This window comes from Bactrocera oleae, chromosome 2, assembly GCF_042242935.1.
Source record: "Bactrocera oleae isolate idBacOlea1 chromosome 2, idBacOlea1, whole genome shotgun sequence".
NCBI lineage: Eukaryota > Metazoa > Arthropoda > Insecta > Diptera > Tephritidae > Bactrocera > Bactrocera oleae.
Genome location: NC_091536.1, coordinates 13160341 through 13186968, shown reverse-complemented (window position 1 = coordinate 13186968; position 26628 = coordinate 13160341). Strand labels below are relative to the sequence as shown.

Genomic DNA, 26628 nt, shown 5'->3' with positions numbered 1-26628 from the left:
AAATGCGTATATAACTTACTTTGACTTACTGCTCACTGGGCGATGTGCAAATTTATATTTGATACATTTATTGTATATTACAATATATATGTATACTACATATGTATGCATGCGCAAAACGTCAAAACATCTGTTTGTTGTGCTGCTTTTTCCTTCATACCCGTATCAATTGATATTGCAGGCGGCAGGCAGGCGTGCATCACCAGCAACTAAGTAGCCTGTTTATGCCGGACGTGTATGTTGAATGAAATTTTGAAAACAAAGCATCTACAACAACACAAACGTCGACAGTGACAACTTAAAGAGCAATATCGGGTAGCGTTTTTTGATGACGCTCTCGCTCACCGCTCACCAACTTCGTTCAATGATCGTAGTTTGCTTCAAGTGCGCGCCAAGTTTCGTTGATTTTTCGACTTTATTTTGTTTTTTTATTATAAAGTTGCTGTGTTATTATTTTCTTTTTCTTTACGTACTTGCTATCAGCCACTTTACTGATATGAGTAATATATATTTTTGTCTGCTTTTTCCTGTGCACTATATCTTCATGTCTTTATCTAAATGCATACATTTTACACACGCCGGCGGCTGGTGCTCAGCTGAAGCTGCAAATGTTTACGCTTTTGATTTTTACGCTCCAAACTTTTTTCAGTATTGTTGTTTGCGTTGTGCCATCCGGTTGTCGGTTGTCGGTTGTGCGTCGAAGTTTCGCTGCTAAAGCTTAAATATCGAAAAACTAAATAATTGGTTTACGATAATTACGTGATATTGTTTTAGTGATCTACTGAAAAAATATAGATATATTTATATTGTAAGCAGTGCTGGGTGGTATAAAAATTTAAAAAAAGCTGGAGTAGAAGACACTTGTGTTTTACTACTATGTCGTCAAATATTGGATTTATAGAAAAATGCCGTTGGCGACTGAAGTAAGTGTGATGCATGATGAAATTAAAAATTTCAGAATTAAAAATTTTATAAATATAAAAAATAAGATACAAGTGATTATTTTTAGTATATTAAAAAACAACTTTTGTTTAATTTAAAAATTTTTTTTGTGAATTAAATAAGCATAAGTTTTCAATAATTTAGGCATTATTTCATAAAAATATTAAAAATTTATTAGTTTCCATTAAAAAATTATTATTATTATTACCTTTAACTGCTTAGTGTAATTAGACTTAAATTGAGTTATGCTCTTTTACTAAAAAAGTTCACAACTCATTGAATAATAGATATTAATTGTTTGACATTTAGCAATTTCGCAACTCGACCGCGTGTCTTGACATTTTGTTTACCGAAAACCAGTCTTACATTTATGACTGTATGTATACGCACTCACATAAGTTTTTGTATAGGTATGTATTGGTATGTAATGCATTCCAAAGAAACGGTCGAATCAGCTGAGATGACTAATAAATGACTGGTTTTGTTAAAGCACATATACTTAGGTGTATGTTTGACGTACGTTGGCCACTCAATCAAGAAAAAAAGAGCATAGTAAACAAAGTTTATTGACAATTTAGTGCATATTTGAAAAAAATCGCAAAGCTTTTATTAAAAATATGTAAAAAGCATTTCAACTGAGTTATTTATATATGGTTACTATTATATAGCAAATAATATGTGTAGTGTCTCAAATATTATCTATAGTATTTATATATATGTAGGTGTGTATGTATTTCTTATGGTTTTCTAAGAAATTTTCAACTTTTTCACATTGCCATGTTTGGCATATCAATGAAATTTCACTTTCGTTCACTCATAAATATTGGAGTAGCACATTCAGGTAACAAAGTTTCAAATACTTATTATATACATACATACAATAATAATATATACCTAGGCGCATCAATGTTTACTATTAGAGCATTACCTGTACACAGTTAGTTTCACTCATTGCCATACCTGTGCTCGGTTTACTAAGAAAAATAACGGTTAATTTAAAAAATGTCTTAGATACCTGATGCTAATTTACCTGATTTAAAAAAAAAATCAATTCTTTGCTTTGGTGACTAAACTATATAGTGGAAAAAAGTTTTATGTTTCCATTGTAAACCGCTGAACATTCTTGATATTTCCACATCGGTAAAATGTTCAGAGATTGATGTATGTAATCTGACCCGAAGTGGTTCATTTAAACCGCGCGCTCAAACTGAATCTATAATTTTTTTTAACTTGGTTTGTACATCCTTTTTTTGAAGTTCGCGTAAAGTTTTATCTCAACATGTCAATTAATGAGTGTTTGGCAGATGATTGTTTACGTCGCGAAAAGTGTGTCTGACGGTTTTTACCAAGGAAAAAAATTTACAACGAGTTCGCTTGAAATTTTGTGTTTTCAAAGGAATCACGGCTACGAAAACAATGAAAATGTTGCAGTAGTGTTTTGGGGAATCAAAGCTTACAGTGAAAGTCGTGAAGTCATCGAGAATATACCTCATGCGATTTATACATGCATCTCTCATATTGACGTTAACATCGGAAAACTCAATGAAACAGAGCTTAAAAATCATCGTGTTAGCATCAAAGATATAGCAGATGATCTCAATATCTCTTTTGGATAGGCTCAACGCATTTTGGTTAATGTTTTGGGTATGAAGCGTATCAATTGTTGACTCATACCAAAGGTTAGGTTAAATTAGTATGGTAGGCTCATGAGCCACGCATAGATCAGTTTTGATCCTTAGTGATGCCAGATGGAATGCCGTCATGTAGTTCATAAGCAGTTGTTATCCTTCAGGATGATAGCTCCTTCAACATTACGTGTGGCTCTCGAATGCTTGTCGCGTGGCCTTGTTATTGCGGGACAAGTGTACAAGAGATGCTTCATTATTTTTCTCGTGCCTTGCCCTTGAAATTTCCTGCAGTTATCTCGTTCTGTCAACCCCATTCTGCAGGCGCGAATCAGTGAATATTCTATTTATGTTCCTAAAGTCACTTGTATCAAAAGTGAATAAGAACTTTTTGTATTTCTTATCTAACGCTCGTCTCCTATCTCATTGCCATCGATGCCGTTGTGATCTGACACCCAGTAGAAGTGAAGTCTGCTTCCCAAGACATCTATGGCCGATATACGAAACAAGGTTATTGCCTGCCTAGATGTTGACTTTAAAGTTGTTAGTTGATGCGTTAGAGGCTAGTCCTTTGGCTTTCCCAATAGCAAAGACCTCTGGTTGAAATATATTGCAGGGGTATGGCAGCTTAAAAGGCTGACTTATGGACTTTTTTGCAGAGCTGAGGACCCTACATTCATCAAACGCATCATTATGAGAAGTGGGTTTATGAATATTACGTCGAAGCTTTCCAACAATATAACGAATAACACTACAAAAATAAGCCGGAATCGAAGAAAACTGAAAACACTGAAGGATCATTCTAGCTTAAGTTTGTAACACGTGTATGGAAAATTGGATTAAGCCTTCGCATACATAACGAAACTGTATAAATCGTTACCTTACTACAAATATGTGAGACCAGCCAATCTATTACCAGCAGCCATTAAAGTAGTAGAGATTACATAGTTCTGTCGTGTTTCTAAAAAAAAGTATACTCGTATATTCTAAGTGAAGAAAATCAAACCACTTACAGTCATAAAGCCACAAATAATTTATTCTTATCAGATATAAAGCGGATTTTAGTCCCACCTCTCATCTTACTGACATAAGCATGACTTTATTGCTAATGATAAAAGCAATTACTCTGATGTATTGTCTAAAGTTACAGACTACTATTGTACTTCGTAGAACATATACATAGATCAAAACTCAGTTTAAGTTAATTTTAAGGTACAAAGTAGTTATATAAAAAATTAATGAAATGGACTCATTATATAATTAATTCTTATTCTCTTTCAAACCACAGTTATGTGAGTAAGAAGTCTCCACTTGTATTTTATTTTTATCCCAATCGCATCAAAACTTAATGAGCTCTCATTTAACACCTTTCGCTTTTTACACCCAATTTTTAGAGTCTATGAACACAAGTACCAACAAAATCGACATACCACCGGCGAAACGTCGATTGTGGAGACTGAGTATGGAAAAGTAGAAGGCAATAAGCGATTAACTATTTACGACGTGCCATACTACAGTTTCGAGGGCATACCCTATGCGCAACCACCTGTAGGCGAGTTGCGCTTTAGAGCGCCACAGCGGCCCATACCATGGGAGGGTGTAAGAGATTGCAAAAGTACCAAAGAAATCGCTGTGCAGACACATGTCATAACCGGCACAATGGAAGGCTCCGAAGACTGTCTCTACCTTAATGTGTATACAAATAATGTACGTGCAAAAATCTTGTGGAACGAAACTATCTTTTTAAAAACAAATTATATACTCATAGACACAGCCCGATAAGCCGCGACCAGTCATGATTTGGATACACGGCGGTGGACTCTGCACCGGTGAGGCTACACGTGAATGGTATGGACCTGATTATTTTATGCAAAAAGATATTGTGCTCGTGACAATACAGTATCGACTGGGTGTGTTGGGTGAGTGTGTAGATTTAATACTATGAAATATCATATAAATTTGTCATATAATTTTTTTCCACTCCAGGCTTTTTATCGCTCAACACGCCCGAATGTAATGTACCTGGCAATGCTGGTCTTAAAGACCAAGTACTGGCTATAAAATGGATTAAAAATAACTGCGCGAGTTTCGGTGGTAATCCTGACTGCATAACGGTTTTTGGTGAAAGCGCTGGCGCTACCGCCGCACACTGCATGATGCTGACCGCACAGACACAAGGACTTTTTCACCGCGTCATTTTAATGTCGGGCACTGCTCTACCTCTATGGGAGACGGAAGATCAAAAATATCGTGCTTTCAATCTTGCAAAGTTGGCTGGCTATAAGGGTGTTGATAATGATAAAAATATACTCGAATTCTTAAGAAAGTGTAAAGCGAAAGATCTGATAGGGCTTGAAGGTCGCACGCTGACGACGGATGATCGTGCACGTAATATATCAACGCCTTTCGTCTACTGTGTGGAGCCATATGTGACGCCTGAATGTATTATATCGAAGCCAGTAAGGGAAATGATGAAGACTGCGTGGGGCAATGCGATACCGCTGCTGGTAGGTCATACGTCAGACGAAGGCCTTATCTTCATGCAGGGTGAGTAATATACAAATGGTAAACCATATGGCAGGAAAATTGTTTCAGTGGAGGATGATTTTTTTCGGTGGAGCTCGGCAAAGTTCATAGTAGAGAATCGTGTTGTGATTAAGTTGATGGACCCAAGCTATATCTAACAAATAACTTAAACTCTTAAATGATTGGACCGATAAATATTTTAGCTTCTATTATTTTTTTGGGATGTAACACATATACTTTTCAGGTGCCAAGATCTTAGCTAGTGCAGCTCAAAAGCAGAAAGGTTATTCTCTGAAGCCCTTTGTGCCTTTCGAAATAGCCGATAATGAAGAGAGTGGAAAATTCGAGCAAAAATTGAGAGCGACGCATGTGAGTGGTAAGACACCTACTATAGAAGAATATAAAAATGTAAGTTTACTCATTACACACCCACACACATAATCAGCAGAAATACAATATTTCTTTTTTGTTCATAATATTTCAGATCATCGCCTACTCATACTTACATTTTCCGCTTTATCGTCTTATACTATCACGTTTATCGCATGCCGCCGGTGCGCCACTTTACCTATATCGCTTCGACTTTGACTCGGAGTTGTTGCCACATCCTTATCGTATATTGCGTATGGGGCGTGGTTTAAGAGGTGTGGCGCATGGTGATGAACTTTCGTATATATTTTCAAATCTTTTCTCTCAACGCTTGCCAACAGAGAGTCGTGAATATAAGACTATTAATCGCATGATAAGCTTTTGGACACAATTTGCGCGCAGTGGCAATCCAAATGATGAGGATATACCTGGTATGGTAACATTGACTTGGGAGCCATTGAAAAAAAGTGAACCCAAATTAAATTGTTTGAATATTAGTGATGATTTGAAGTTTATTGAATGGCCAGAATTACCAAAGGCAAAATTATGGGCGAGCGCTTACGACAAGCACGCCGAGTTGCTATATTGAAGTGAAAAGTAGTAGCCAGGAAATACGTATATTTGGATAAAATTAGGCACTTGTTTGTATAGAAATATTTATAAAAGAACTTTATGTATATTTTTATAAACTTATATAGTTCAATTATATATTTTGTTAATCGTGTAGTTATTGTTTGCGTATGCGTTTAATTTAATTAAACGAAAATTAATTATGTTGACTAAATGTATATATGTATGTATATAATATTGGTTTAAAAAGTAGCTTATTAGTAATGGAAATGAATATACTAAAGCTTTAAATATTTGTAAAATTTGTACAAAATATGTAACTTTAAAAAATACACATACAATGAAATGAACAGTAAGAAATGAAGCAAACTTTGTCTATGTCTTTGTGTGAAAGCTTTGTTTTGTGTTATACTGATAATTTTTGCCAATTATGATTACAACAAAATGTCAGCCAAATAGCTACTAGGGCTGCGATTGCATATCTTCACCCGTTTTCGCTAATTTTCGTTGACCCTGTGCGGTATTTTGGGTGGAATTTCGGCTACAGCGCGCCAAATGTTGTCTTCGAGCTCCTCGTGGGTTGCTGGTTGATTACTGTAAACCTTTGATTTAACATACCCCCAGAGAAAATAATCTTCACAAAAGCCACGAGTCGCCAAACTTTTCACGCAATATGTCCATGTTTAGCCTGGAAACATGAGGCAGCGCATTGTCTTGTCGGAAAAAGAGATCATTCGCGGCGATATCATCAAAGTCGGTCAACATCGTGTTATAACGATCGCTATTGATGGTAACGGCATTTACTGCCTTATTTCGATAGACATATGGTCATGCCGCTAAGACCATAATTCGCACCAAACGCTCAGTTTTGGGAATGGGCCATTAAGCCAGAAATGTGCTTAATCGGAGAAGATGATCTTTCAGATTTTCAAATTTTCCGAAGAAAGTGAATTTTCGTATTAATCTTGGACCTTTTCCAAGCGTTGTACCAAAGTGAAACGCGACTTGATGAACTGGCAAACCATATTAAATATACTGACGAAGTTTAACACATCATAATCCGTACACAAACATGGCCAGCACGCTGTATAAAATTGGCGATGTGCAAAATTATATTCGAAATGGCTAGCTTTTGCTTCCACACGTACTCTCAACCGAATCGGCCATTGATTTATAGCAGCATGCACAGTTTCTATATGAATTGATAACGCTGCTCGATCCAAAAATATATTTAGGCTCTTTAAATTTCTGTTTTCGACAGGCGATATTTTCTAACTCTGTCCACAAACTGTAGTACAATGGGCTCAAATCTGGACTTCCAGGCGACCAATCAACTGCAGCTATGAATCCAGAAATATTTTAAAATATATAATATTTTAAATTTAAGTTTGTGTGGCCATTTTGTCGTTTTGATTATTAAAAACTTTCTCAACAACGGTATGTAAATCTGAACGATTAAAAATAAGTTAAAAATCCTCTTATTAGACAACATATTTTTACGAAATTTGGCATGAGTTATTGCCCAAAGCAACGCTACAATATCCGAATAAAAATTAAGATCGCACCATTATAGCATAAACCTGCCATACAAACTGAACGATCGGAATCAAGTTGTAGTATGGAAAACTTTTTAATTTTATGAGATATCCTTAACATAATTTATGTGGATTATTGTCCAAGACAAATATCAAGCAAATGGAATTTTCGAAAAAATCGTTTAGATCGAATCACTATAGCACATAGCTGCCTTACAATTTGAACGAGAGAGAGATTTTGTACCGACAACTTTTTCATTTCACGAGATAACTTCAAGAAATTTGGCATAGATTATTGCATAACACAATGGTGTAAATGTTAAGTTCGGCCTACTATAGCTGAAATACACGCTGAACGATGGGAATCAAGGGCTTGTATAGACAACTTTTTCATTTAACGAGATATCTTTACTAAATGTGCCATAAGTCCGGGGAAATGATGCCAACTCCAAAGAAATTGTTCAGATGAAGTCACTATAGCATATAGCTGTCATACAAACCGAACGATCAAAATCCAATTCTTGTATGAAAACTTCTTTATTTGTAAAAAGTATTTTAGCTTCCTTATAACCAAAATTAACGTTTTTTCCCGTTTTGTTTTTAATTTGACAGAGAAATTCAATTTATTACATTATTTAAAAAAAAATTTTTTTTAACAGAAAAATATAACGGACTTTTACTTAGAGGTTACAATTCTGAATACACTACATTCAACTATATTAATGCGCCAATGTTCACTTAGAAAAGCACTGATAGTTTCATGGAAATATCTCGCATGCCTTTTTAGTAAATACTGCACATTTAGTAATATGACCGGTTATTTAATTAGACATATTTCAACTAATTACATTCAGCATGCAAGCCGTGAATAAGTTATTTTTGTTAAAACAAAACTATAATTTGATTCCGTATTTATTATTGTAGATATATTCATATAAAGTGAGTGTTTTAAATTTAATAAATACTTGTAATACGGGCAGTTTATGTGAAATGCACCTTTATTAGAATAAATGTTAAATATACGTATTGACGTCTAAAACTAGCAATAACTGATGGGAATGACAGCAAATATTAACTTTGGTGCAATATCAATATGCGTGACATAATAAGTGCAGTCTATTGATATGTCTTTCTTAATTAAATCTAATTAGTGGGTTATCAACATGGGTGTGTGTATTAAATAATTATATACGAAAAATAAATATGTATTTTTTAATAAAATATGTGAAATTTTTTTTTTTTTAATATAAAGGCGGTAGAATTGATGCTTAGGGGAATGAGTTAAATATCTTTGATACATTTCCGCTGACAATGTGAATATTTTTTCTAAGGAGAGCTTTTGTAAACTTCCTAGTAAAATATTTCTTTAACACATTTTAAAACTTCAGTTACGATTGGCATTGTAGACGTTTCTAGAAGCTTAGAACTGTTCTTTTCTTGTTTGCTCAATTAAAGTTTGCTCTATATCATTTCATATATTTTCTTTACATTTTGTGCATTTATTCAGCCTTATGCGGAATACTCATAATTACATCTGATTGCAGTAATTTTTGCCTTTAAATTTTTTGCATAATTTTACTTATATATATATGACTAATCATGACTGATCATACGATATGCAATTAATTAGCTGAATATTAGTAACATAGAACAAAATGAGCAATAACATCGCAATTTATACAAATAAATGTGCTGCGCCGTGCCACTTTGATGGAGGGTGAGGTCATGTGGTGTGGTTTCGGGCTAAGAACCCTAATGCTTATCAAATATTATAGTTTTTATGTGTTACTATTGTAGAAAATAAATATTTTATGCGTTGTACGTATGACATAACGACAAGGGTTATGAGTTCAAATTCTCTTGAAATTAATTAAAATTTTGGTTCCTTAAAGATTGTATTAGTGTGTATTTTTACGTAATCAAATTTTTCACAGAAATCTTAATGAATCAGAGCACTTCCAAAAACTTTGCCGAACCCTACTTATCAACAATTCGTTTACCAACAATATCAAACCAATATTAATATCACCATTTCCTTACTAAAAAAATTGTTTTTATTTAATGTGCAAAAAATATTTATTGATTTTCCCGCCAATCTTTCTTGCCATACATTAGGGTGGGGCGAAAAACATGTTTTATTTGCTTAGCCTGAGGGTCACATTTTTATATAATAAAAATTACAATTTTTTAAAAAAAAAAATTTTAACATCTAGAGGGCCGCTTCTTTGAAAGTAAAGTTGCGAGTAAAAATTTTTTTTGGAAAAAATAAAATTTGTTTTTGGTTTAAACTCCTCACATATATATAAAAACTATCGAATTTGACGGTTTTTGACTCAAAATTTATTTAACACTTGAGGAAAGCATGTTGTCGTTTAAGACTTTTTTTAAAACTCCAATAATGAACACAAAAATTTTTTTTAAGTTGATAACTTTTGATTGGCCAGAAAGAGGACTCTCTACAGTTTCAAAACACTTATAAAATTTTTTTTATGAAATAAAAATTTTAGCTTGAAACTTTACTTTAAAAGAGGCGGCCTTCTAGATTATAAACTTTTTTTTTCCCCAAATGGTCTTTATTTATAATCAACAAATTTAAACCTCAGATTAGGCCAAAAAAAAAATTTTTTTTTTCGTTCCACTTTACATATATTTACAATATACATATACAATATTTTAGAGGGTTTGAGAAACATATAAATTATTTAAAAACTTAGTTATATATGCATATATGAATCATAAATTTGGTTATTCCATCTAACCGAAGAAAAACATCTGCGCTGAAAATTAGACCACAATTTGTTTGATGTTTATTTGCCGCGTACGTATTGATTGTTTCCTTTTTTATTGGGCAAAAAGGGCACCAAAAAACCAACCGTAATACTCTAGCAGCCGGCAGCTGTTTTAGCAAGCGGTAGCATGCATATTAACAAATTACAAGTAAGTACATAACATCTACGTATATAATTAAATATGTGAGAGGCGCTATGAGCGGCAGCGACAAAGTCAACGAGATAACGTGAATGAGCGATAGTGTATCAATCACGCTCATACAACAGTGACACAATCAGAATCGGTGTTGGCATATTAGCGATGTTCCGTCAGGGAAGCGATAGCTTTTACACTCCCTTGCTACATATACTACACATATATTTACATAAACGTATGTATGTACTTGTAGTTTGTAAGAGCGTACGAGTATAAGCATGTATTTATGTAAAGATGTGTTTGCCTGTAAGTATTTTTTATAGAACAAGTTTGTTACTAGTTTAGTAAGGGTCCTAATTGGACCAGTTCTAATTTAGTCAAGACGAAGAAGTTTTGTTTCATATAACAATCCATAGAACTTTCCCTATTCCTCAAATGGATAACAGTTCGACTTTGGCGCCATCTACAGAAAGAGAAGTTTGTAATGGGATGTGCAAAAATCAGCTACAACAAGAAGAAACGTTAACTTGATTTTGATCTTTCAGTTCGTATGGCAGCTAAATGTTATAGTGACTCGATATTTTTGGAGATTACAACATTGCTTCACACAATTAGCCATGCCAAATTTTGTGAAGATATCTGCCCAAATTAAAAAAAAATTCCACACAAGCACTTGACTCCGATTGTTCAGTTTGTATTGCAGGTATAGAAAAGGACGTGTGCAAAATTTCCGATCGATATCTCAAAAACTGAGGGACTAGTCCGCATATACGAGTATACGGCTAAATCGATTCAGCTCGCCAAGCTAATCATTTATATTATATTATATTATATAACTATGTATATATTTTATAGGGTCACCGACTTTTTCTTCTGAGTCTTACAAACTTTGTGGTAAACTTATATGTTACGTATAAAAATGTATACTAACGGGCGTAGTGTATATGCTAATATGGAACCTTTTGGTTTTATCTTTGTTTTTTTGGAGAATTTCTCTCAAGAAATGGGTAAAGTGACCTTATAATATTACTTTTTCAAAAAATATTTCCAGCAAGTACTTATTTCACCAACCGCTTCGGCGTCTGTCTGAATTTTTTTTTTTTTTTGTATACCTTCTCCCAAATACAAACAAAAAGTTGATGAATAGTAATTGATAACGTATGAAATATTGTCTTAAAAAAATGAAACAATTTTTATGTATCAGAAATAATTTCAAATTTTTGAATACTAAATTTTGTAACCAGTTCCCCTTTTAAAGCACCTTCCAGTTTATACGATTGTACTACTCTATAACAACTCTAGTTCTCAACTAAGCTTTCTTTATATAATTCAACATCCGGTCGGTAAATTATTGTTCTGACTGTTTGGTTGTGGTTTACCAGCCACTTATTCACAGACACATGTATACGTAAGTACACAAATCAAAAGTTTTGTGCCCATTCACTTAGTCAGTGAGGCGCGTGTATGTGTGCATAATCAACGCGTTGGCCTGCGCCGCCTTGCTCGCGCTTTACAATTCTCAGTTGGCGAACAACCCTTGTGCAAAACGGACAGACAATGCGGTTGCCGAAACCGAGCAATATAAACGTATAAATAATAAATGAAAAAAAGTGCTTTAAAGAGAAAAAAATTAATAAATATATAAAGGTTAATAAATGCACGGAGAAAAAGTCAATAGCAAATAGGCCTGCAGGACATTTACCGTAAACGCGAATAGTGAAGTAAGTAAGAGCAAAGTAAGCGACATCAACAAGTGCGCTGAAATTGCGCGCCAACACGCTAGCTACACACATGCGCATACATAGTAATGTACGCTTGCATACACACCGTTATCCTGCGGTCGATTTTTAAATCAATTTATACATAGACACGTACATATATTTAATAAACGTCGCTAATGCGCGGTAAATTGGAATTCATTGAAGTGAAGTAAATTAACTAAAATTCAAGTGAGCTTGAAATAGATTGCTCGGACGTTATTTTGTGAGATTAAAATAAATTTAAAAAAAAATAATAATTTGAAAATAAAATATTTAAAGTTTATAGTAACGACTGCGTTACATAAGAAATAAATTTGTAAACAAAACTTATTTATTAAATTAATTACAAAATAAAATTTTGACAGTCGTCAACTTTTGTCGCACATCCGTTTCAAATCTTCGATTTATGCACGTTAAAAATTTTTATTTACTCGTACAACAACTAAAACAGCGCCAGCATGTCCTTCGATATACCTTTTGGTGACCAGATGCGCATTGCATTGAGGTAAGTGCCAGTGTAAATTATTAGGAAATTTTTTTTAAATTATTTGTAATAGAATAAATTATTAAAGCACTTTCATTGCTAACTGTTGGTAATCTTTAGAAAATTGTCCCATAATACTTGTGTACAGCAATAGTATATCGTCATATGAAATGTAAAATAGCATAACATAACTTTTCGCAGGTTTCTAAAGAAGGAAAAAACCATATAAAATAGAAACTACTTATATTGAAGTGACATTTAATTCTGGTTATAACTTGGTTATATCTGATAGCAGAAACTTAAAATTCTGTACAAATATGTAATTTGATATACAAGTAGTGAATCATAATCAATAAAAACACAATTTCGTATTTTTTGATATACGTTGTTTTGCATTTTAGTTGACTTAATGCTTAAAATCAATAAATTATCTTGTGTCGGTAAGCCAGCGCTAAGTCCTTCAGTAGCAATAACAAGAAGAAAATCAAATCGTTGATGGATAATAATCGTGCGCAAAAAGATATGATTAAACATGTCAGCGCCCATATAAATATGTATATATATTTTTTTTCATATTTCGAACTATACACAAATCTACTTTGCATACAATGGAAATTAATGTGAAGCTTTCTGACTGGGCACTTATTTATTAAGGCCAATTTAGTGAATTGTAAGAAGTTTTTTTATGGCTTTCTTTTTTGTGTCAATTCGGAGTGTGTGTGCGCTGATAGTCAGCCAAAAAAAAAAAAAAAAGCCCTAGCAAGAATCATTTTAAACATAAGGTGGGTTACATAATATTGGAACCGAATTTAATTTCTAACAACATTTAAGAAAAATTGTAGTTACAAATTTAATACAAATTTAAAAAACATTTTTATACAAATTTTCAAATATTCACTATTTTTATAACAATTTTTAAATGCGCGTAATGATATAATCCAACATAGATGAGGTTACGCTTAAATATAGTCCCGTGAGGTGCAATAAACTGCTGAAATTGTTTTAAATTCTCGTGTATTGCCGATCTCAGCTAGCTGATTTAGAAGCTAAAAAGTATGAGTACCGAACCTTTGCAACAAGGGAACTCGATACTATTGTAGGACCTTTCGATGTGCTAGTTCATGAGTTCAATGTTTTACCAAGTTCACGTGAGGCCCAAACATGTAGTAATAAATGACTAAATATATATAAATAAATAATCAGCGCGACGAGTTGAGTGGATTCAGCAATGTCCATCTGTAAGAGTATATGCACGAACTAGTCCTTCAGTTTTTGAGATATTGATCTGAAATTTTGTGCACGAGCTTTTCTCACCAAGAAGCTGCTCATTTGTCGGATCGGCCGATATCGGACTACTATAGCATATAGTTGCCATACAAACTGTCCGATCATAATCAAGATAGGAACATTTGTATACCCTTTAATGCTACAAAAATGCACTTGTGTAGGGTATTATAGCTGCGATGCAGCTAAAGTTAACGTTTTTTTCTTATTTTTAGTTTTAATTTAGCGTTGGTTTAATACTTTTGAAATTTTTTCTTTATTGAAAATTGCCAACATAAATAACAATTTTTCTTCCGAAGTTGTTTATATCCATTTTCAATGTGCACATTGCATAAGTATTTCAATTAGCACACGCAGCCAGCATACAAAAGAAAGGCTTAAAATTGCGTCTCATTCTGCGCGCAGTCGACACACGCTACACAGACCCCAGATATTCTTAAGTACAGTGTCTTCAAAGAGAACGGCATACAATATAATTATTTTTTTGTAGTTTCATGTCTAACAAATTATATCTGCCACACTATATAGTGGTGATAATACAATACTTATAAGCATCAGCATGCGTTAGTGGTTGAATATGCGTTTACACGCGTTTACTTATTTAGATTTGTATATATGTAGCTCACACGCACATATGTATTTCAGCGCATTTATTATTTAACAGGTGTAGACGCTGTGGCAGACAGTTGTGCCAATGAGATAACAGGGAACTCTGTAATTTATTTATATGTATGTATGTATGTACATAGTTCTATAAGTAAAGTTATGCGCTTCTCTAATTGTAGGAACGTTGTGTATGTACTACCATTCCAATTGTTTTAAGTGCATACATTGGCAAGAGCAAATCACTAATGTGTCCTGCGGTTAAAAGCAATTTGAACTTTGACCTCGGTGCTACTAATGTTATATGTATTACAAAGCCGTGATGTTATATATATATATATATTTGTAAACCATATGTCGTGTATGTGGGCGCAGCAATGCGGCTAAGCTAAGGGAATATACACCTAATCAATTATAATTATGTGCATGAGGGGTGAGGCTATTGTACTTGCCTAGTAATTGGCTGATAAGCCCTGACACGGTTGACTGAAAGCCGAAAAGCCGTATGATCATTTTGGTGATTGAGTTGAAATTGTCATCCCTTCAAAAATTATTCATTACACTGAATTGTATGAAATTAACACAATAAATTACAAAGCGTTACAAATTGTGAAAATAGTCACTATTGATGCTGGGACTCTTAAAATTTTAATCTAATTTTATGTATGAGCTGTCAAATCATCTTTTACACTCTGACTGATTGATGTGGCGATTACCGAAGACAATTGCTTGAACATTTTTTTCATTACTACTACATATGTATGTAGTTGTTGAAGACTATACTTTGATTCCGATAACATATTATACAATTATAATAATATATAATCAAGCTGAATCATATAACTCATTTATGAAATTGAATATAAGCAAAGAGATAACGGTGTTAGCTCTTAATATTCGTGTGTTTACATATTTTGACATTAGCACTGTACTTGTATGTCAAAAGAATGCTCAATTAAGTACTAAAAAATATAGCGTTCAGTTGTATTCAATGTAGCTAATTAAACTTTAAACAGGTCTTTTCGTTTATTTGTCTGTATATACGCAAGCTAGTCACTTACTTTTTAAGATCTCGATCTGAAATTTTGCACACATCTTTTTCGCCGCAAGAAACTGCTCATTTGTCGGAAACGCCGATAACGGGCCACTTAGCATATAGCTAACATACAGACTGATCGACCAAAACCAAATTCTTTTTTTTTATTTTATGAGATATCTTCACGAAATTGGCATTGATGGTGAAGCGACACACGCATTTCAGATTTTTTGCATTCCTCAAGCTTGCCGCATAACGCAAATCACATTTACTGGTGAAAATCAGTATGCTTTTAACCTTCGTTATAAATTAAAGCTCATCGCATCTAGTTTGCTATACATAAGCTAACTGCCTTAATACTATTAAATAGCAATATTAATAGAATGATATAACAATAACATACATATTTTTAAAGTTTTTGCGAAATCTGCAAGCTCGACAGCGGTGAGTCTTCATATAATGTTTACTGCTTTTTTGAGGCCATTCTTATATAATCATAAACAAATTTTGCATACCTAATTATATTAGTATGGTTAAACAGAACGCAATAACTGAAAAAAATTAACAAAAAAATTATACAATAATATTTTGAATAAGTAGAAATTGAAATATTATATTTTTTGGCATATGAAATTTTAATGCGGTTGCGTAAGAAATGTGGAAATAATGCACTTATATCTAGTCCTGCCATAAGTTTTGTTACAAGTTTAGACCTTATAAATTTGAAACTATAAATTATTATTCATAAAGTTAATTTTATTACATAATGCATACAAATAATGAAACTTTTTTTTATACCAACCGTCTTACGGTACTAAGAAACATGTGTACCAAGTTTCATAAAGATATATCAATTTTTACGCAAGTTACAGCTTGCACAGACGGACGGACGGACAGACAGTCACTCGGATTTAAACTCGACTCTTCATCCTGATAATTTATATATGCAAAACCCTATATCTAACTCGATTAGTTTTAGGTGATACAAACAACCGTTAGGTGAACAAAACTATTATACTCTGTAACAACATGTTGCGAGAGTATAATAAAAAGTAACGGCACTTTTTTTTACGAATTGGTTCTTTCTATATGCATTGTAAGTTTTGTAACAGAACTTATGGCAAAACCCAGTAGGTATGTAATATAATATATTATATATATATTATTATATATACATATATATGTAATGGAGTGTAATGCAAAAAAAATTTAAGAACCTACCTTACCCAAAGATGTATGGTCGAGGTCAAAAGAAATGTAAACTGGACCTTGACTTTAAGATTGTAAATTTCCATCAATAAAAATAAATTATTTTAAATTTTATTGAACAAGAATATACATCTATATTCACACATACATACCTAGGTATGTACAAGCGCATAACCAGTATATCAACAAGCAAGCCTCTAGCCTTAGCAGTCACTTAAAGGTACATATATACATATACCTATACTTACATATTTATTAGAATCCAATTCGACAAGCGTTGACAAGCACACAACAAATTTGCATCAGACAATCATTCTACAATGCATTAATTGTACTGTTATAGTCGGCTGAAAACAACAACACTACACAGATATTTTACCAGCTTTTGCATATACAAAACAAGCTTATACTTGTATGTATATATGTATGTGAACTGTATAATTTATGCCGGCATTTGGAGACAAATTTGGCAAATCAGAGACTACCTATATGTACTGACGACGATATGCGGCATTCGATTACTCGTTCCTGTTCTCCTTCTATGCAACATTGACTGTAACCGCACTCACTCACTTAAACAATACAAAAAGAGAACTAACGCCTGGCTGTAGTAAATCCCAAACAAGTTGAATAAGATATATTTTGAATTAAGCGTAATAATTAAAAAATAATTAATAATTATAATTGTAGTAAATTGAAAATTACTAGCAAAAATTTGGCGTTTTAAGCCCTCGTAACAGGTGCAATCTGATATATACTTGTATAACTACTATAACATAGTTTCACTGCACTATATATGTACTCCCCAATGATTCAAAAAGCGAAATAAGCTGAGTAGCAGGTTCCTTCCGCAACAATCCGTATCAGATAGTTTTTCAATGAAGATCTCTGCACATTAATGCACGTAGTACTATACAAAGAGCTCAGGTTTTGGAACACAACCATAATAGGAAATACTACAAGACTACTGTGAGATGCTGTGAAAAAGGCATGTATCAAAAAACGATTACTTTAAGACAAGAGAAAACACTGAAACCTCAGCTGTTAGGTTATGACAATATTGTATTTTATATTTTCTATGGGTTTCATATGCGCTTACACCTTTTCAGTTAGACGGTTCTTTAAGTGTTATGCCATTTCCGAACTGTTGCTGACACCGAACATAGAGCAAAGTGGTTATGAACGGGCGTAGTCTCATATGACTTGGATTTGATGCAAAATTCTTATTAACTAAAACCACAAAAGTAATCTTAATATTGCCAGTACTCTAAAATCAGTAGTAACTTTTCTTTCTCATTAAAGAGATTTATTTTGATAGATTTGCTATTCCATCGGTAAGATTGCTAAAAATTAAAATATAATTCTATAGTGCCAGCGATTGTAGACAGCACACATATAAGTGTTTCACTAGCGAATTTACAATTGCAATCAAATAATACTTCAAATAAGTGTAAATCTAATCTTAATAATTTCGTATTTTTCGAAACGAATTCGCTGACTGCATGATTTACACGATTTAAACCGTATTCACGCATATTCGTACATTTATAAAAAAAAAAGAAACAACATAAAGCCATTTTATGGTAATTCTAGGGAACTATCTGTTTGCAAGCAATAAAGCAATAAATTTGTACGTGATAGCAATAAATTAGGCGTTAAAGTTACTTGTAAAAAATTATTTAAATTCATTGTACTTTCGACTCAAAGCAATTGCTGAAGGATTGATTAATGACTCGTCAACCAATTTGATAATCGATTTGTTTGCTGTTTGTGTTCGGCTAAGTGTCTACGCTTTATATGATTAATAGATAAATTATACCTTGATAAATTAGTACTTAGTGTGCTGAGTTAAATTTAACTTCTCTTTAATCTATGAGCAAAGTAACAGAACAGCGACAAAAAAATTTAAAGCAGCTTTTATTGATAAAATATATCATTGTTTATGGAACATTTTTTATGAATCATAAATATTGTATCCATATACACAAACGAAGATTAGCTTTTATATATTATATGGTAAAAATTTTCAAACACAAAATGTCATCTCTGTTTGAAACAGACATCCAGTGAACGTTATTTTTTTTTGCGAACCGAAAAAATTTATTCGCAATATAACATAACGCTCAAACTTGTTCGAACCAGTAACGTTCTAAACATTACGTTTCTGGTGGAGTTGCGAACAAACATAATGTAGCAACAGCCATTTATGCAGATTTTCTCTCTCTCAAATTGTTAGAATAAATTAGTCCAGGATTTATTTTGACTCAAAATCGTTCCAATTAGTCACTCATTAATCATATATTGGTGAAAGATCTAACTACTCCACAATTGGTGGCTAGTTTTCAAATGGCGCGCCAGACACCTTCACTATATTTTGGTGTATCATAAAATGTTGAATGCATTTAGGCACATAATTAATTTTTAAATATAATACTGTTAATTATGAAAGTTATGAAATTTTAATTTGCATTGTATTGATTTGTCCTATGTCAACTACTGAGGTATCTGATTTTAAAAATGGTTTGTGTGGACACACTGTCTCTTACTCAATGTTATGTACAATAAATCAGTGATTACATAATGGCCGTCAAGTATGAGTTGTAGATTGTAGATAGAATTTTCCACACTAGTTGTCATCTCTATGACCTTAAGGAATGCCAATTAATGTAATTTAAATAGATGTTATTACAATTAATATGCAGTTAGACAGTTTAAGACGCTTCAGCTCACAAATAAGTTTATAAAGATATATACAAGTATAGTACCTACCAGCTAAATTTACAACAGCATCTCTCAAGTGCAATTATTCCATTAATATAGTCGTATACACAGATAGTGTCTGTATACTAGAAAATCTAATTTTGATTCGCGCAATCTACAAGCCCCCATGTGTGACGTTCTTATAAAGAATTCATAACTGCACTTAAGTGCGCAATATATGTATATGTACGTACGGCGATAAGGTAATTACCAATCAAACCGGATCCGTTGATTTGATCATTTCTACTAGGGCTATATAAATCAAATCAGATACAAATTTGTTGATTGACGTAAATAAATGTTATTATATTAATCAAAGAATAAACCACAAAAATAAATATGGCAAATACAAATCTGCATATGTCTGCATGTAAGGCTAAGCCTGTTTTTTTTTTTAAAGAAATTTAATAGGAACGAACCCCTAATTATGGTATTTAAATATGTTTTATGTTCAACGACTCAAAGTATTTCATGTATACGACACTTACAGCGATAAGCTCGCAGACCGCTGATTTGTTATCAGCTGCCAGCACAAGTTCACTCCGGGTTCGTGCAAAATTTATGAAGAGACTTTGACACATATTTCTAGTTTATTTAAAGCAATTTATACTAACGAAAAACAATTTCAACTTTGAAAAAAAAAAAAATGAAAAAAGAAAATTTCACTGTAAATATTTTTCATTTTCTAACCTGTTTTTTTCTCTTCTTTACATTTTAAGCTATGTGAAATTCAAAACCAATCAGAGGCGCTTGCGTACAAATGAAAAAATTGTGACGGACACAATTTATGGCAAAGTGAAGGGCGTCAAATGGCATTCGGTTTATGGTGGTTCTTATTATAGCTTTGAGGGTATACCATTTGCCAAGCCACCAATTGGACGTTTGCGCTTTAGAGCGCCTGAAGAACCAGAACCATGGGCGAATGTACGGCGCTGTACACGTGAGCAGCTTAAACCAACTCAATACAATATTATACTGAAGCAAGTGCAAGGGCGTGAAGATTGCCTATATTTGAATGTGTTCACAAAAACGGTGAGCCCTCAAACAGCATTTTACTTAACATAGATTGTACCCATAGTCTTATGGAATCTTTTTAATAGTATTTTTTTTTAATAAAATTTGTTTTCACAGCTGCATCCCCTGAAACCGATGCCGGTTTTGGTTTGGATTTATGGTGGCGGTTTTCAAATGGGCGAAGCCTCTCGCGATATGTACAGTCCTGATTATTTCATGATGGAGAATGTTGTGGTTGTTACTGTCGCATATCGTTTGGGTCCACTGGGTAAGTAGGTTTCTTAATGATACGGAGCTTATTCCTCTGCTATCTCATCTGTCTTAATAGACCGGCACCCAAAGTTAGGCTTAACGAAGTAATTTTAGTTTGATAAAAATTATTCAACTAGCTTGGAGATAATTTAAGCGGTTCGTAAGAACAAACGAATTTATTAAGCAAGTTCAATTAATAACGAGCTTCATAGAATGTAATCGTGTGGAGTAGAAGCAATGGACTGCCCTATGCCATTAAGTGAACGCTAGTCTCTTCGATGATATCATTGACTATTCTTTTTGAGTTTGTATACGAATTTCTCTCTCTCCTTCTCAATGACATAAGACAAAATTTTTGTATTTTTTTAAAAAAATTTTCTTAACCTTACCGCATTCAATTCGTAACCCAAGCCCACGCTGGAAATATATAATTTTGCCTCATGCAGAATATTTGAGTTCTTATAAAACTACAAAATAATCTGATAAAGTATCGCATCTACTCAATGATAAAAATTATTGGGATTATTCTCTTAACTATATCAAAAATTGAACTTAAATCTAAATTTTTTCCGTTATCTCCTATAATTTTCACTAATACCTAGAAATAAAAGCCAATTCCTCTACCAAACCTATATGTTCTTAACTATTAAACATGACTTATTACTCTTATCGCCTTATTTACTCTACTCATTAGGCTTCCTTACGCTGGAGGATCCCGAATTGGATGTGCCCGGCAACGCCGGTCTCAAAGATCAAGTGATGGCACTACGTTGGGTTAAACGCAATTGTCAATTTTTTGGAGGTGATCCCGACAATATTACTGTATTTGGCGAAAGCGCTGGTGCTGCCTCAACACACTACATGATGCTCACCGAACAAACTCGTCATATATTTCACAAGTGTGTCTTAATGTCTGGTACCGCACTGGCACCATGGGCCAATATACCACAACACAATTGGGCTTATCGATTGGCGAAAGCCAGTGGCTACCGCGGTGAAAATGTTGATCGACAAGTTTTCGAACACTTGCAACAGTGCAAAGCTAGCACTATGTTGAAGGTGGGCGAAGATCTGCTCACCAGCGATGAGCGTCATCAAAGAATGATGTTCAGTTTTGGACCAACAGTGGAGCCATATGAGAGTAAACATTGTGTTATACCACGTCCGCCTTTAGAAATGATGCGTAGCGCTTGGGGCAATGATATACCGTTGCTAATTGGTGGAAATAGTTCAGAAGGTCTTCTTATATTTACCGAAGCGCGTAAATATCCTGAACTAATGCAAAAATTAAGTGAAGATGCCACATATTTGGTGCCGGATGATGCGAATATGAATGTGGACCAACGAAAGGCTTACGGTGAAAAGTTGCTGCGTCTACATTTCGGTGACAATACACCTTCTTGGAAAACAATACTCCAGTATGCAGATGTGAGTATATAAATTATGAATGCAACTTATTCTAACATATTTGGATCGATTTTTTTTGCGTTAATATTGCTTTTGGAGAGCTAAATTCTTTTGAAGACAAATCTTAAAATATATTCACTGCAGCCCTTATTGCATCTAATTCATCTGGAAAATACTATTTTTCTGTTAGTTTTTCAAGCTCTCAAACAGGTTGACGATGAAACATATCCATATAATCATGCTTTTATTAGAGTGTTCTTTATTTCTAGTACTTTTAAGGTCACACTATTTATGCATTTCGAATTATGTTTTTCTATCATTCCAGCTCTTTTCTTACAAATACTTTTGGCATGGTATCCATCGTACGTTACTATCACGGCTTCATCACGCAAATTCGCCTACTTACCTCTATCGTTTCGATTTCGATTCGAAACACTTCAATTTCATGCGCATCATCACCTGTGGTCGCAACGTGCGCGGCACCTGTCATGCTGACGATCTCTCCTACTTATTCTACAATGCGGGTGCCAAGAAGCTAAATCAACATAGCGCCGAATTTCGCACCATACGCCGATTGACCACAATGCTTGTGCGGTTTGCCGAATGCGGTAATCCAAATATACCAATGAATGAAGGGCACGACCATAGCTACCATTACCATCATCACCATCGGCAAGTGGAACAAAATGTGCAGCGAGTTCAGGTCAATATTCAAAATAGCAGCAGTAACGCGCTTTTAAATTTGCAACACGAAGCATGTGGTGAAGAGCACAAACATCATAGCCAAAAGCATAGTAGGGAGAGTAGTTATGATGATAGCGTCAGAGACGGCATCGAATTGGCGCTGGAGGTGAATGCGGCTTTGACGAAAAATGAAACGCCATCACAAGAGACATGGCTACCAATTTCACATGACTTCGACGTATTCAAATGTTTGAATATCTCCGACGAATTGGAGGTGATAGATCTGCCCGAAGCAGAAAAGTTGCGCTTGTGGGATGAAATGTACATAGATAAAACTCTACTCTATTGAGTTTGTGCATATTTCGCGAACGTAATTGTCCTCTACGGTCTGTTGTGTGGTTTGGTTTGTTGCTTAGCCTCTTCGTTTGGCAGTTGAGTGATTGGTTGTAATGAGTTGGCCGCACGTGGTGCAGCGCTAGGCGTTGCGTAATTAAATGTGGGTGTTTCATAGAAACCCGTGAAAGGTGTTTAAGAACACATCTTTCGTATGTGATATTGTGTGGGAAATATTTTTAAAATCTAAGAGATCATAGTTTGTTATTTACTGCTAAGCAGTTGGAACTTTATTTATTTACATAACATGTTCATATAGTTGAATATCTGTATATAAACACTATTTAAATATATATAAATTTTTATTTTGTGTAAAAATTGCAAAGTTGTGTTTGATTTAAGTTTATCATATTTAAATGGACCAATTAGCAGCGACAAGATTATTAGAATAACTAAGTAGACTCTTTGTATTAGCTGTTCGCGCTTAATTAATTTAGCTTAAGCATGCATATATGACAGACGTCTAATAGTTCAAACAATCACCGACGCTCCTCCCTTCTGTACTTACTCTTTCACCAATGCAATGTTGCTATTGTTCTACTTGTAGAAACGATTTCCAATTTTCGCGGATATCCTACCATACGGTCTGTAGAAGCGGTGGCGAGTGCTTACTTACATTGCGGTCTCATAAGATAGGTCGTCTGCTGATTCGGTCCACGGTTAGGTTAGGTTAGAGGTCGATCCTAAGAAGAATCCCAAAACTCCTATGAGCCGGATCAATAGACCCTTACATATCGACAAAGCGCTTCGTGCCTATGACAAACTTGTTGAGATAGCCAATATCCGTTTGTCAATGAGAACTCCTACCATGGCGGCGAGGTGAACTATTTTCAAGGCGAGAAGATCCCCCGACTTCCTGCGAAGGATCGCGCAGGAGTTGGTCGTCGACCAGCGTCTGCTGAGCGCATGCGAGGTTCATTGGTTCAGAGCCGGAATGCAAGACGTTAGCGGAGAACGAACGCGATCCCATTCCGATGTGAGCGGGGCAAGGGTGCCCCCCTGGCCAGCTCATCGGCTTTGCAATTCCCGGCGATTCCGCTGTGACCAGGCACCCAAACGAGCCTGATATTGAAGTTGCCTGATGCTAATTCTAGTGAGGACAGACACTCCTTGACTAGCTTCGAATGCACGGTTCACGCACTCAGGGCTTGTATTGCCGCTTTGCTGTCGGAGTGAATGCTCATCTCTCTAAACGAAGCTGCACTACGTAACAGTACCTCTACCGCCACCTTGATCGCGGCCACTTCCGCCTGAAAACCGATACAGTGGTCCGGTAGCCTGAAGCAAAGATTGACGGAGAGCTCTTTTCAGAAAACCCCCCTCCAACTTTCCCTCCGAGCTTCGACCCATCCGTGAAAAAGCTCACCGCGCCTCTTCTCCAGCGGCTTCCGCCTCGAGTGGCCGCTGTGACGCAGTGATCCAAATTTTCAGGAATGCAACTGAAGGAGGAGAGAACTGTGGCGTGTCCTTTTTCAGACCTCTTCAAAAGCCCAGCTTCCCTGAGCCTAATAACACACCTCGCAGCAATTCACCTACCGGCAATGTCCACAGGTGCTATATTTAATATAGCGTTGAGAGCTATCGTTAATGTGGTTCGCAGTGCACCGGAGATTCCGATGAGCGCCGCTCTTTGGACTCGCTCAAGCTTTTTAGCCAGGGTAGTCTTTTCGAGCGCCCTCCACTAGACGAACACACCATAGAACAATATTGGCTTGACTACGGTTTCGTAGAGCCAGAACACCACCTTTGGTAAGAGTCGCAACTTTTTCCCTATAGCTCCCCTGCGGCAATATAAGGCGACCGATGCCTTCTTGACTCTCTCCTCGATGCTCGGCCTCCAAGAAAGCTTTCTATCAAGGATGAGCCCTAGGTATTTCCCCTTATTAACAGGTAGGAGACGTCAACCTCCTAGTAAATAAAACCATTTCGATTTTACTTGGGTTGACGGCTAGGCCGCTTCTATTTGCCCAGTTGGATACCACGTTTAGGTACCCTTCGGTGAGCTCATAGACGGTATTCAGGAATTCACCTTTAACCATAAGAACCACATCATCAGCAAAGGCTATCACCCGACAGCCTTGCTCCTCGAGTTCTATAAGTAGCTCGTTTACCACCAAGATCCAGAGCAGTGGGGAGAGTACTCCTCCCTGCGGAGTTCCCCTATTAACCTTTCTGGTTGACTTGGCACTACCCCACTCCGCTGCGATAGTTCTGTTTGAAGCATAAGAAACATTTCAATGCCATTTGTAAAAATTGCTGAGTTCATAAATTGGTTAATATGGTAAATTTATTCTCTCACTGAATTGCTGCCTTTCTCCTCTCAATGATCGCATTTCAGAAAGTTATACGGACTATTTCCAATAATTTGTTTGCCAATAATATTATTGAAAGAAATGTCAAGCCTATGTCAATTTTGGAGTAGAAATAGCGGACACAGCAAGTGTTTAAGCAGCGGGAACAAAAAGAGAAGTGCTACAAACACAACATAATGCCACCAATAGTTTTTATCTTTCTTTTAGTTTTACAATGTCATAACTTATCAACTACATAAACACAAGTTATTTCAACGCTACTACTCTGAAAGCCAACTATCGGCGAAGTCACCGGTTAATTACCCAACAGCGATACCAATGCTATCCGAAACTCTTCTGTAAGTGTGATCGTTTATCTTTACTTACGCAAAGTCATTATGAGTGGCTCGTTGTACTTGTGTTAGTTTCCCTGCTAATTCTTTCAATCTATCGGAGTTTCGGAAACCGTGGCTTGCTGGGTATTATGTTTAAAGAGTTTTAATATTTTCCAAGTGATCTTCAAAATACAAAAGTTTTTAAACTTGACGTATAGATGTCGCTATGAACTAGAAAAGTTTGGTTCTTAGCTAGATCTCTTGCTCAAAACTTTGATATAGTTCGTATTACTGATGCCTGGAAATACTTTCAAAAATTGTATAGAAAAGAAAAATATAATTATTTATTTCAATATAATAGCGATGTTTTTTTTTATGAAAGATTTATGCGTACGCGCGACAGCTGTTATATTCCTTGATGCTTATGGAAATAAAAAGAACACCGCATATTACCATGTTACGAGAAAAATTTTAAGTGATAAGATTACATTCAATCTATTCACTAATGTAGACTGCCCTCACTGCCGTTGAAGATTTATAAAATAGCTGTTTTTGACATTAAAAATTGCACAGCGTTTAACACTTATTAAAAGAACACATTGAAATGTCGTCTTTTTACTATAA

The 26628-nt window shown here is 34.8% G+C and overlaps 1 protein-coding gene across 1 annotated transcript; it reads left to right on the top strand.

Annotated features, from left to right (window-relative positions):
• The first annotated feature begins 1655 nt into the window (after positions 1–1655).
• On the top strand, positions 1656–23703 carry LOC106618999 (uncharacterized). The gene is made up of 12 exons (XM_070105827.1): positions 1656–1783; positions 3962–4274; positions 4336–4486; positions 4554–5114; positions 5338–5501; positions 5578–6048; positions 6720–6859; positions 12704–12757; positions 20348–20660; positions 20760–20910; positions 21589–22322; positions 22627–23703. Exons 1-12 carry the CDS (start codon positions 1671–1673, stop codon positions 23332–23334), a joined length of 3873 nt encoding a protein of 1290 aa, XP_069961928.1. The 5' UTR covers positions 1656–1670; the 3' UTR covers positions 23335–23703.
• The last annotated feature ends 2925 nt before the right edge of the window (positions 23704–26628 follow it).